Source organism: Hypanus sabinus, chromosome 8 (genome assembly GCF_030144855.1).
Source record: "Hypanus sabinus isolate sHypSab1 chromosome 8, sHypSab1.hap1, whole genome shotgun sequence".
NCBI classification, from domain to species: domain Eukaryota; kingdom Metazoa; phylum Chordata; class Chondrichthyes; order Myliobatiformes; family Dasyatidae; genus Hypanus; species Hypanus sabinus.
Window position 1 is genome coordinate 144,177,469 of NC_082713.1, and position 14,468 is coordinate 144,191,936.

General features: G+C 35.5%; 1 protein-coding gene across 6 annotated transcripts in view; it reads left to right on the top strand.

Annotated features, from left to right (window-relative positions):
- The window catches only part of LOC132398520 (protein kinase C and casein kinase substrate in neurons protein 2-like), a 112,049-nt gene extending 97,979 nt beyond the window's left edge, over positions 1-14,070 (top strand). For 5 of the 6 annotated variants that reach the window (XM_059978104.1, XM_059978107.1, XM_059978105.1 and 2 more), the window contains exons 9-11: positions 297-404; positions 1,878-2,071; positions 3,258-14,070. In XM_059978104.1, the coding sequence (XP_059834087.1) occupies positions 297-404; positions 1,878-2,071; positions 3,258-3,370 (415 nt within the window). In that variant the 3' untranslated portion in view covers positions 3,371-14,070. The remainder of the gene's footprint in view (positions 1-296; positions 405-1,877; positions 2,072-3,257) is intronic. The other variant, XM_059978110.1, reaches the window with a different exon arrangement.
- Positions 14,071-14,468: the final 398 nt, after the last annotated feature.

Sequence of the window (14,468 nt, forward strand, 5' to 3'; positions counted from 1 at the left end):
AAATGCATAATATGATTTTTGTTGATAAAGTACATGTATGTTGGGATTTGACTGCATATGCTAAAAGCAGGACAGAAACAATCCTGAAATACAAGAATGTATTAATTAGCAAAAGGTATTGGTATGTTTTGTGGATTAGTTGGTGTTTGGAAAAAGTCATTGCTGGTGCATTTAACAATCATTTCATGAAGCTCCAGCAGCATAAGTAACCTTATTTTTGACAGCTGACGGAAGAGTACTGATTGAATTACATTGTGAAAGAAGCCTGCTCTTAATGATGTTATTTCAAATGACAGTCTTAGTGTCCGGAGTACTACTAACTCGATACGTTCCAGTTGTAACCCATTTGAGGAGGAGGAGAATGAAAAGCCTGTCGATGAGAAGGAGAACACAATTCCAAAAAAGTCGGTGAAAAATTGTTTTTGAACTTCACAGTTATGTTCTGCTGCTTAACATTTCCTCATTAAATCAACAAAGACATTGGACTGATTAATGCATGGATTTCTGCAGTGCTGTGTATTTCAAAGATTCCAAATGTATTGTTTCTTCCTTTAAACAGTTATTTATTTGGAGTCTTGGTTTTTATACTTGTTTCTTCTGATGTCAAGCTATGTCACTTTAACATTGCTTAAATATCAATCTGCTTTTCTTATGTGTATTCTGTAATGTTCTTGAACTTGAACTGGTGTATATGTCTGCATGTTGACTTTTTTTTATAAAACTTGTGATGTTCAGTTTATGGAATCTGCTATTTGGTAGAAACTAATCACTTGAGTTAGACAAATGATTAATTTTGTCATAATACTGTGCTTCATTAGGGAAAAGGATATCCTATTTATTTTTAATAATCAAGGGAATATGTATTTACACAGCTGTCATTAGAATTTAGATCTAAGGTACCTTGTCAATGAGTTGAGATCACGCTGCTCTCTGCCAAGATGAATTGATTCATTTTATGGCTTAGTGCCCAAATCTGACTGTGGCCCTTAAATACTGAAGCATAACTTATTCTATTCCATATCCTTACAGGTAAAGGTTGGTGCTCCATTTAGATTTTTACTACTTTTTGTTGCTGAACAGTGGACATGAACAATTTGTTCAGTTGCTGCTCATTATAATTAAACCTAATCTTACCTCCACCATTTATCCACACAAGCACAGTTCCATCAGGAACTCACAAGAATAAGAATCCAGCATATTCTTCACATGTTGAGGGCAGACACATTATCCATGCCTCACCTATTTAAGTCAAGGTTGATAGGCTGACCCCTGCCTGCATAGACCAAAAATCAAACTTCCCCACTCTGCAGTGTACAGCTCAGTTAATTTATTTTTGAACTAATTTTGATCTAGATTAGGAAATGGGTTTAGTAGCATAATTGAACATGAGTCAAGTATCTTTATTTTTGAACAGTAATTACTGTACTTCTGTTTTCATGTTAAATTGATTGTATGTGTGCTATCGTTATTGAATAATCAAAATTTTCTTTCATAGTACTTTATTTTTTTAAACTATTGATCCTGATGTGATTTCAAATCGTATGGAAGGTTTGATGCCAACTCTCAGACCTTACAAGCTCCCAAAATCCATCACTTTCATTGCCAAATCCACTCATGGCAAGAACCAGAATTGCTTTTCTTAATATGGAAAGGACTACAAATCACTGAATTGTCATGGACTCTTTCACTGGCAGTGCTTAAAATACAGATATATTCCTCTTTCTCTGATAATATGTTTAGCTTGTTTTGGAATGATTTGATAAATTGCTTGCCTTGATTATATCATCAGTTTAAATTGTCTGAGAAGTGTACTAATTTGAGAATGATTAATAGTTATTGCAAATTATGTTAACTACTTATTTTATTTTTGTTAACAGTGTTAGCACTTACGAAAAGAACCAGAATTACACTACTGAGTGGTCAGATGATGAAAGCAATAATCCTTTCAATTGCAATGAGACAAATGGTGACAATCCTTTCGATGAGACTCATTCGTCAGGGTCAGAAGTGCGAGTACGAGCATTGTATGACTACGAAGGACAAGAACATGATGAGCTAAGTTTCAAAGCAGGTGACTATTTATGTATTTCTAAATGTAAATCTGAATAATTTCACTCCTGGAGCTGGCAGAACTACATTTAATGGATGGAGATTATTAGAGAAATTATTGTTTTCATATTTTTATGATGGGTGGGGGAGGAAAGCTCAAAAAGAGTGCTGAATAAAAGCGTTTATTCTGATTTGAATTCTTTGGATATTGAGCCAATTATTCAGCAACAGATATTCCAAATAGATTGCAACATGTATGTTCATACCAAGAGGGGAATTTTGCCAATGTTAAATAAATAAGGAGATTATTGGTGTGATGAAAGGAATTTAAAAAAAAAAAGGAAAAAGGATATAGAAAGGCTGATGTTGCCTGGAAGTCGGCAGTGCCAAGCAAACTAACGAGTATGATCCATGTGTACTCTGCTTCCAAACTCATTCATCATTTAGCACCTAAAAAAGATAAAGATTAGCTTTATTTGCCACATGTATATCGAAACATACAGTGAAATGCATTATTTGCCTCAATAATCAACACAGTCCAGCTATGTGCTGGGGGCAGCCTCCATGTGTCGCCATGCTTCAGACACCAACCTAGCATGCCCACAACGTACTCTAACCCGTACATCTTTGGAATGTGGAAGAGAACTGGAGCACCTGGAGGAAACCCATGCAGTCACAGAAGAACATACAAACTCCTTATAGACGGCAGCAGGAATTGAACCCCAGTCTTCTGATCACTAGCAGTGTAAAGCATTGTGGTAACTACTACACTACCTGCTGCCCTAACAAGTGACGTTTTAGATAATGGTTAAGTTGTGCAGTCCAAATGGATTGCAACCTGGGATGTTTGGAAAGTGCTGATCACAGCCAGTCTTGAGTGATGAAAATTGGCCAAAAACTGGAAAATTGCAGGTGTTGCAGTCTTGTTCAAGAGGCAGATAGGCTTGGAAATTGGTTTTACAGAAGTGTTGGGATTCTGGAGGAAAGTAAATGTTTGGTCAGAAATGCTCTAATAATGAAGCATTTACAGGACTTAAAATAAAGTCTTATTTGACCAACCATTCTACCTAAAGTATCTGTAATAAAAATATTAGATTGTAAATTATAAATTGTTCCAGATAAACCTTTTGTGGAAAATGCATATTTCCTGCTAATGTTAGGCATATGTTATGTTTATCGCAACTAACTTGGTGTTCTTTCTGTAACAGGTGATGAACTAATAAAAGTAGAAGATGAAGACGAGCAGGGTTGGTGCAAAGGGCGACTAGAAAGTGGTCAAGTTGGCTTGTACCCTGCCAATTATGTTGAAGTTATTCAGTGATGTAGAATGTACCAATGCAAAATGCTATAATCTCTTTTCACATTTAAATACAGTTACGTCAACCTAAAAAAAAAATATGTTGGTGTAGAGAATGTACAAACTTATTATATTAGGCATCATTTCTTCAGCTACTGCTTTGCTTTGAGAAGAATCAAGTTTTTAACAGTGAACGAATATATGTTTTAGCAGGCTGGTGACCTCTGAAGTTCAGCTGAAGCTTCCTGGTAACTGCGATATTGGATTTAAATATTATCTATTAGTCCATGGCAATGGCAAGTTTTGTTTTCAAACATACAGATTGTAAAAATTAATTTTAAAAACTTGCCTTGTGTGAGTGTTGAATACCAATTTTAATTGTTATGCACCCTTTCAATTAAGTGATTTCCCTCCCCCACACAGTTTTCCATTTTTGAAAGAGAAATCAACTAAGTTGTTTGTTTTCAATGTTATTTTTAAAAATTAAGGCTTTCAATATTTTCCTATTATTATAATATTTAATTTGTTGCAGTTTCTCTTTTATAGAAATGGCATTCTTTTAAATGCATGAGGTATTGTAAGAAAGAAAGACCCCATGATCAACTTTGATTTCCTCCCTATAGCGTAGAAATATTTAATCATTTATAGTTGTGCAAAACCATGTGCTTTGGTGTGCTAGATAAACTTCCTGCACCATGTATTCAGCACATCAGTGAAACACTGGGATGCGTTTTAGTTAAGTACTACTGCACTTGTTGCCTGTTACTTTAATGTGATGTATCATAATTGATATATATCAATTGAAATAGTGTAACGTTAAATTTAGGCAGTCTGCATTGTGAACATTGTGGATTTTAATGTGGCTGCAGAATACAGGACTCCATGACTTTTAATATGATGTTCATTTGCTCCTAACCTTTGGAAGAGTTAATGTTAGATGTTGAAGAGAATGTATTCCAATGTTTCATTTATTTTCAGTTGTTAGTACACTGTTCTGCATATCTCTTTGATAACTGGAGGGTTTGAAAATCTGCTTTAATATGCAGCATGGAATGCTCCTTTACAACAAAGACTGCAGAACTCTTATAGTATATTAAAAGTTCACATGAACAAATAATTTGGAACTGGTGAATGTTTTCTAGTGCAATTTTGTTCAGTGAATCCTTCCAAGTATTCTTCACTGCTAGGATTAAACCAGAAATTGTGTGTAGTAATAACAAGGTAGACTTATGATTTGTAATACTATTCTGGCCAACCATCTAGCTGAATGGAATGTTTAAACTCTACAATTTTAGGTAAGTAGCTTTATTGGAATACAGTGTATTATAATCAACTAAATGGTAGGTTTTTTAAAAAGTCATTGTTCAGCTGGTGAGAAATGATGCTTTTAAGTATTGCATTTGTGTCATTTAATTCAGTAACTTATTGAATGATGGTGCCTTAGAAAACTTTTTCTCAAATGTTTTTGTAGAATCTTCAGACAATAGGTTTCTTTTTAAAAAATCTTTTTTGTACACTAGTTTGAGGGTGAAATTTTAAAAGTTAAACCCATCCCTTGACTCCAATATTTTGAATTCCCAGTAAGTTGGCTTTTACAAAATTAATTATCTTTATAACACAAGTTTTGACTTCTAAAATTTAGTAGCACTAACAAGTACTTGATTAAAGAAAGTCTTGTGAACGAAACCATTTTTAACATCTGTTTGATACTTCAATCCATTTATAGCGATGTTTTCTTTGTACAGAACCCGGAAAAATTTCTGTAGATAATAGAGAATGAAAATGTCAAACAGAAGGAGAACTTGGAGCCATGTGATCATATGAACACATGAATTATAACAGGAATAACACCTGAATCCATTTAGTAACATTATAGATCTGATTGCAACCCCACCTCTGTAATTCAGTCTACCTACCCACGCCTCTTGATTAAAAAGAATCTATGTCTGCCCTGAAAATATTAAAAGCCTTTGTTTCATCATCCTCTGAGGTAAAGAGTCTCTAAGCCTTGTTGTTATGAGGGAAAAAAATCTCACCTGAGTCTTAAATGTACAACCCTGAATTTTTAAATGGTGACTACCCAGTTCTAGATTCTCACATAAAGAGATGCATTCTCTCTGCATCCATCCATTTGGAGCATCTCAGGATTTTAAATATTTCAGTTGTCTCCACCCACTCATCTGAAATCCAGCAGATACAGCCTTAGCCTTTTCAATGTTTCCTCAGAAGGTAACCCAGCCATTCTAGTTAAGTCAGGATCACCTTTTCTGAACTGCGATCAACACATTGATATCTTCCCTTTTAAAAAAAAGGTACCAGTACAGTACTCCAGATGTGATCTCAATTTCCACAGCAATAAGTCATACTTGTTAAAACTTCCCAGTATCCGTATACCAGACTTTTGCTCATGCACACCAGAACACCCATATTTCACTGCAAGCTAGAAGTTCTGTAATTCTTTAGTTTTCCAACCTAACTAGACAGTTCTGCATTTTCCAACGTCTAGTTTTCAGCAGTTTGTCCACTTAATCCATCTGTAGCCCTTTCTCTTCTTATGTATGTTTCACAACATTTACATTTATTTTATGTTATCAGCAAATTTATCAACCATCCCTTTAGTTTCTTCAACTCCGTAATTTTCAGAAATTGTAATCAGTTGAGGCTCCACCACTGACAGCTTTCATGACATTCTGGCAACCAGTAAAGGACTTGTTTACACTCATTCTCTGTTTCAGTCTATCTTCTAGCCATGACAACGTTTTACTTACTATGCCATTTGTTTTGGTCTTCTGCAGTAACCTTTGATATTAAATTTTATCAGAAAATATTAGAAAATAGGAAATAAGATGGAAAATAGTTATAGGAAGAACGTAGTTAATAGTGAAATTAAAAGATTTTGGTTTCTCCCATTGATTAGAGCAATTTAAATAACAGTGTATGCAAATGGAGATAGGAGGTAAAGTGAGGCTTTAGAGGGTTTTAAAAGAAGGATGGAGATTCTGTACTGATTATTTGAGGATATTGAGATAGTGAAATTTCGTTAAAACTAGTAAGACACCGCAACACATTTTCAAGGTTTTAAAGGAATGAGCTGAGGAGCTTTGGAGAATACTGTGAAAATAGTGGAGTTATGCTTAGGAGTGTGAAGTAAACATTGTTTGATAGGAGGAGTGATGGCTCTGGTGGTGAGTTGAAAGCTCAATTCAGAAGCAGTTTGCATACCAAACCTGTGCATCATCTGATGAAGCTGATGAAATCCAGAGTCGTGTAGGTTGTGGTTGGACAAATAGTTGACTTGACTGCTAACGGCCATTGTGCATATACCTCAAAATGAATCTCCATAGTAAAAGTAACAACACAGCAGGGCCTGGTCAGTTAGCATCTGCAAAGAGTTAATGTGGAGCTAATGTTTCATGCTTGATTCGTCATTGGAGCCAGCCAAAACTCCTCCCTTCCTGCCACAACCACCACCACTACAACGCCATCTATTGGTGAAAGCAAGACCATTCCAGCAAATGGCCCTATACTAGCAAATGGGGTAGCGGCATTAAACATATAGTTCTATGTGTGTTTGAGTTCCGAATTTATTTACTCTGTTAAAACTAAGTGGACGTTCCATGATACTGGCTTTCAAAATTTCTGCTGTGCATTGCAAAGGACAAATAACATTACTGAACTGTATTTACATTCTTAGAAGTCTCATAACAGATATGCAAATTGGTAATCAGTCACAATGAACTCTCATTATTTGTTTCCTTTTTATGATGCTACTGAATTGAATTTTAATGAATTTTAATTCACTTCAGAGCCTTCCTTTCATGTTTTTGTTGACAAGTCAATTATGCTGAGCTTTTAATCTTAAGTGTGCCAGTTTAAAGATAAATTTATTCTTTAGAGGTGAATAGGTACTGACATTGATTTCAAGAGTGGTGAAAGTAGGGGAGGTAGTAGTGATATAAATTGTCAGTATGTTTGTAGTCCTTGTTTTATTCAGGATACATTGGCTTGGGACATCAAAATACAAATTTTCTGATGGGTTCTACCACAGGCATAAATATAACCAGACACAACAGTTTGAAGTTATAAATTGGGATTGGTTATCTGGAATCATTCTCTAAACTAGGAGTCATGCACATTTCCAGTCAGGTGTAAGAAGTATCCACAAGCTCTCAGTTCTCCTGTGCCTCATACATAATTTCACCCAGTGGCAAGGATTGGATGGAAAAGTGACCAAAAGACATGGGAGGTTTGTGGTGTCAACAAGCAGTGCACAGAATTGAGATGCAGTTTGCTGTAACAAAGTATTTCATCATTTTCCCTATGGCCAACAGCAGGACACATTTTTCATTATTGGGACATTATATTTGAGCATGTGCCCTGTAATTGACAAACAAAAAAATAGCAGTTTAAGTGTCATTAAGCTAAAGTCAAAATATATTCACCTATTGCATTATTTTTCCCACATCAGAAAATGTAAACTTTGTTAAGAGACTGTGCAGCCCTGAGTAAAATCATAATGGACATATTGTATATCTGTTAACACATTGATAATGAGATACTGTACATGGAACTATTTTTTTTTTATCTTGATGCTGAGATACATGTTAGGATGGGCTGGGACTCATCATCAGTGTTGGGGTCACTGGGTGTTTCAAGTCTTTCAACATCAGACATCCTCATCTAGGAGACTCAGCCAGGGTTAATCAGGCCCCACCTTATGTCCCAGCAGCATTGGTCTATGGGGCACACCTCATGATCCACAGCTATCTGAAGACCTGCTCAGCAGCCTCCGTGACAGTCCTGATTGCTCTTTTCTTTGCAGCCCCTGTAATGCCCTGATATTACCATCACAGCAGGTTTTTTTTTGGGCAATTCTAAACGCTTTGTAACTAATTCAAAAAGGAACATTAAGGAACAGCCATAAACGTTGACCACCAACAGGAAAGAGGCAAAGTGGAGCAGAAGACAAGATTATTTATGTTAATTTGATTCTTAATAATCATTGTATATATTGAATAACCTTACTTTATTTAGTAAACTCTTTTTACTGAATAAACCAGTAACAGTTTATTCTGTGCAAGTGTATCTCAAAATGACACACCAGGGGGAGAAAAAGGAAGGCATAGGAATCAGCAGGTCAGGTAGAATCTGCAAAGTTCAACATCACTAGTTGCAGTACATTGTATCAACACTTCACATCTTCATGTTAACAAATTATTTATCTGCAGTGTCTCTATTAACAGCTGACAAATCCTATTCTTAGTGCTTGATGTCATTAAATGTTGTTTATAGAATGCTTATGATACACAGTGAAAATTAATAGCTGCATGCCTTCCTCCCATGTATGAAGTTCCTATCATTCACACTTGCCAAATTTCTTTCATATTCTGTTTCCACTAGATGTCACTCTGTATTTGATGTGCTGTTTAGTCTGCCTGTTCAGTACTTTTGCAGAACTGTTAGCATCTCAGCATCAAGTTCATCATGAAACTCGAGGAGTTAATTCCTGAGGTGGCTGACAATTTGGCTTTGTTTTTTAAGGTTTTTTGAAAACGTTATCACATTGAATGTTATATACAATAGGTGCAGAAGTAGACCATTCGGCCCCCCGAGTCTGCACCGCCATTCTGAGATCATGGCTGATCATTCACTATCAATACCCAGTCCCTGCCTTGTCCCCATATCCCTTGATTCCCCTATCCATCAGATATCTATCCAGCTCCTTCTTGAAAGCATCCAGAGAATTGGCCTCCACCGTCTTCCGAGGCAGTGCATTCCACACCTCCACAACTCTCTGGGAGAAGAAGCTCTTCCTCAACTCTGTTTTAAATAACTGACCTCTTATTCTCAATCCATGCCCTCTGGTACTGGACTCTCCCAACATCTGGAACATATTTCCTGCCTCAATCCTATCAAATCCTTTAATTATCTTAAACGTTTCAATCAGATCCCCTCTCAATCTCCTCAATTCCAGCGTGTACTGGATGAAAACAGTTTAATTTTCTTTGCCACATGAGTAACTACAGACCCAATATGCCAGTGAGATATGAAACCTTGACTACATTTAATGCATATTAGATGTTCCAATATTTTAATTCTGTAGGCATTGTTAGATGCTAAGAAATAAGAATAACTAGCAGCACCTTATTGGCTATAATCCATGAGTTCAAAAGGTACATGAAGATCCCTAGTCAACAACTTGACAAAAATGAGCCTGCAGCTAATTCCACTATGAAGTGTAATACAGTCCCAGCATCAGTACAAAGTCAGCATGATTGTTTTTCTCTTTTCCCTCACTCTAGACATGCTTTAATTTTTTTCTGACTTTCAGAGAGCTCTCCCAGTTATAATAGCCTCACAACTTTGTCTGCCTAAACTTTTTGTTGTCTCATCCCTTCTGTTTTCTTTTTGGGTTCATGGGTATTTCCATGGATGAAGAACATTATTAGTCATATTTGCTGTTTCTTTCCTCTTGATAATTCATGGCATGATTAAAACAGGCCTGTCCTTGTATTTCTTTCAGTCCTTTTTTTTTGAGGGCAAGTGTTCCAAACAAAAAATGCTAATAAATTTATATACCTGTCAGCTAATAGCAGGTTAGTTTCAGACAAATTTCAGTAATTAGATTTAGGATTAAGAGAGAAAATCTGCCTGACGCGGTGTTATGTTCATATAAAGAAAGTTGATCGATTGCTTTCTGAGGCCTCCTATTGGAAATATTCCCAGATAACCAAATAATTACTATTATCCTAAACTCTCTTGATCTGTATTGAGATGTGATCAAGAAGTTGCAATAGATAGAAATCTTTTTAAATTTTCTATTATTTTGCTTAAATTGCCCAATAATTTTATGAATACATCATTAGCTCCAGTGAAACTGCAGTAAAACACCTGCGCTGATGCAGGGTTTTGACCTTTCTATTCCTTTCTCCCACAGATGCTGATCAACCCATTGAGTTGCTCCAGCAGATTGCTTGTTGACTAATCTAAAAGATCTGCTTTAACATGTAAATTTAATTAGGTACCTTGGTTATCATATTTACTAAGTATGATAACACTTAGCTGGCTTAACTGCACATTCAATTAAATATCCATAAACCAATAAGTTTTTAAGATGTAGGTTGTAGTTCCTGAATACACAAAGGACTTAGACAAAATACCACAAGCAGAGGCTACCAGTTGATAACTTGCAATTCTAGATAAGACTGTACAATATGAAAACCAAGAATTCTATATAATGAAATATTCTGACTTGTTAAATAAAAATTGATTACTGCTCCTATTTGATAACTTTGTAATGTTTCTTTGTATTTAAATTTCTAAATATTAAGGATTATTCAAATTTAACTAGTTTTGTTATATTTCAGTCATTTTTAGCATTATTGTTGCAACTGTTAGTAAAGAATAAATTTGATTGCTTTTAAAGTTTAAGTTCATGACAATATTCGCATTATAAACTGAAAATGAGTTTAGATCAACAAACTAAATAGCTGGTTCCTACTGAAATTACTGGGAAAAACTTCTGGTCAACTTTGATAAGTTACGTATTTTCTCTAGTAAAACATTTCTTCTAACTGGTGAATTAAGATCAAAGGAATATTCTTTAAATTAGAGCTCCTCCATACAGGATCTAAGCTAACAGAAATAACTTTTCAACTAGATATAAATAAAAGCTGGCTATGTCTTAGTTAGTCTTGTGATTACATTGTAGATCACTGCTGATTGTGATCTGCATGAGATGATTCAGACTTGGCTTCCGGTCTTGGTTTTAAAAATTGCATGAGCACATGCAAATCCTTGCACTACTTAAACCTTAAATGTTTTCAGATTATGAAAGAATAAGAGTAATAATTATGATACTTGCGTTCTAATATTTTTGCCTTTGTTGAAAACCTTAGATGTCATGGAAATTATGAATATGAAACAAAGCAATAATGAAAATGAGTGTGTTTTCCTGTTGTTTCATTGATATTACCTTTGACATGGTCAACAGAAGACTATACCCTTGAGTGGACCTGTGCTTCTTCCTGAAAATAAGTCAGCCCAGATTCCATAGTGATACTAAGGCCTAAATTCCAAGTTCCACTAATTTTGGTTACAAATAACCGTGTTTCCATCATACCATTTACTTCATGGAAATAAGGTGCTAATTTGTGTACTCTTTGTCCCATTACCTTATATTTTTTTTAAAAAGCAACACCAAAAGTGTTCCACCTTATGATTCTATGTAAAACTGCTCTATTGCTCAGCTTGGAAAATGTTTCCTGAGTTGTCTTTTATTCTAATAGAAGGCACCTTTAAAACATCAAGAGGTGGAAAGAGAATTATAATTAGGACTTGAATTTGCTCTAATATTGAGAGCTCTAAGTTTTCACAACAATAATAAAATGAAAATTGAGCTTGTTAAAGTGTATAATTTCAAAGGTTATGTATGTTTTTGCCCAGAAATTGGAGTTTTGCCTCTTTGGTATGCTGAACAAAAGTGTGTAGTATTAGTAACTTGCAATGTATCAGGAAATTGGCAAATAACCTGCTTAGAAAATGGAGTGCGTTGAATTCTGAGTTAGATTGCAGCTGCCTAAAGGACCACTGTCTGTGGAAGCCAGTGGGCAGCTGCAGGAGGAAACAAAACTGCTGTCGGGGAAATTGCAGAAGAGGGGATACAGACAGTATGTGGGGTTGCATCATGCTGCCCACCCACCTTATAATCATTAACATAGATTCACTGCCTTCACAAGATATGGGCTTATCATACTGACACAGATGGACAAACTAGTGTGTACATCTGTTGCAAATTAAATAGAAATTCTGCAAGATATATGTGGGCAAGAAATGGGCTGGAAGAGTGTACAGAGAAATGTATTTGATAGAACATAGACTTTTTAAATTTATTATGATCCATTGCTGATCCACAAGGCTTGCACATTGATTTTCTTACATTTTAAATGTAGGTGCTGGGTTGCAAATATTTCTGTTAGTAAATGTGGAAATGGCTATTGCCACACTGGATTGAAATCATTAGAAATGTTTTGTATATCAGGTAAGCTTCAGACAAGCCAAAGTGAATTTCAGGTTTTTCTCCTGTTCTATCATCTCATTTATCTCAAGCTCCTGTTTATTGCCCATTATTTCAGTTATTTACTCAAAATTCATTTGAATTGTTTTTTAAAAAGGTATTTGATGTTATAGATACTGCTGATTACTCAGCTTGTCTTCAAGCTTTTCTCAACTTTCCTGATTCCATTAGTATCTGAGCTTGTATTTTCTGTTGAAAGGTCCACACTGAACTCAGAACAAAAGGCAATATACTATGAATCTAATTCAGATACAATATTAACAGAAAATGCAAACAGCAGGTCATGTTGCATCTTAATGGAAAGCTGGCCATTTAGCTCCTCCAGTCTTTTACACAATTCATTGAGGTTGTGACTGCTCTGTGGCCAAAGAATACAGGCCTGAATTTTCATCATGTTCTCCAAGAGTTTAAAATTACCAATGAAACTAACATTGATTGCACTCACAATTAAGTAGCCACATGACGTGAAATTTTATGATGTAAAGGAAAAGTTGCTCAGTTGAATAGTTAAATAAGATAACCTACTTTAAGTATTTGAATGAAAAAGGAAAATTCTGGTGATTTGCCACTGCTTTTTTTTGGTACTGTGATTTTTATCAGTCCCTATCCCTGATTAAATGTTAAGCTTCTCAGGATGTTGTTTTCTTACTCCAGTGGAAATAATGCAGAATAATTATTATCTGTTTTTAATTTACATCATCACTTAAGAGCTTGCACAGCAGTTTAGAGTTAAGCACATTGATGGGCTTTGGAGTCTGGGTTGTAGATAGACCAGAGTAAGACTTGCGTGTTTCTTTCTCTTAAAAAAAAATCCAGTTGTTTTATGGTTCTATTTCTGATCCTAGAGATGTATTATAGATCTTTGATACCTCGCATTTAATGTTGAGTTTCAATTTCATTCATATGTTGTGATACAGGCCTCTGGATATTTGCCAAGTAACCATTACAATGCCTGAAATCCATATCATACCATATAATCCCTTCTCATGAAGAATTAAATGAAAGAGAAGAATAGAATCAGCATGCCTAATATGCATATGTAAGAATTTACAATTCATTAGCCAGAATATGGATTACATCTGTAATTCTAGTAAATTTGATAGCAGGACCAATTGTCATTCTTGGAATAATTTACCATTTGTAGCCAACAATCTGCTTGAATTTGGGTGGATACATCTACTGCATGGAACCTTGCTCTTGTTTGCAGGGAGGGAATGATGGGAGTTTTGTGAGTTATTGATTTGAGAGACTGGAATAATGGGTCAAGAGGAAGAAGATTGTAGGAATTCAGGAAGGAACAGTGGGAATGCAGCAGGCCTGTGAGCACATGGTGGCTGTGGGCTAGGGAAGAAATTGTAAAGCCTTGTTTTGCTCGGTTGCCATGTTCTCCAGTGCTCTCACCTGAACAAATTAAATTCTAAGGATTTAGACACTGTTAAACTGAATGTTGATTCTTGTTTTATTCTTCTCGTGTTCTTTCTGACATGTTAACTATTTTAAATACTTTCTTTGTATAGTGTCTGCATAAATGCTGACCCATCCATTTTGTGTTTTAATGTAAAGAAACTTGAAAAGGAATTCCAATTGCCCATTATTATTATTTAACCTGAATAAAGCTTTATTTGCATAATGAAAATACCAAAATTTATTTTAACCATTTGTGTGCTTATTATTTTGGGAAGATTTCACATGCACAAGATGCACATTTCAACTTTTTCTCTCTATCAGAAAATTCCTTTAATGGGTTATCTGATTACCACTCAGATCATTTTGAGAGATTGGGAGGGACATTTTGGAGAGGGAGGGAGAGCAGCCAGATGTCTTGGTACATATTGGTACCAATGACAGGAAGGAAAAGCAATGAGGTCCTGAAAGGAGAATTTGGAGAGCTAGGTAAAAAGCTGAGTAACAGGACCTCCTGGGTAGTAATTTCTGCATTTTAGTGAGAGTAGAAACAGGATGATTTGGCAGATAAATGTGTGGCTGAGAAGCTGGTGCAGGGGGCAGGTTTCAGGTTCTTGGGACACTGGGATCTCTTCAGGGTGA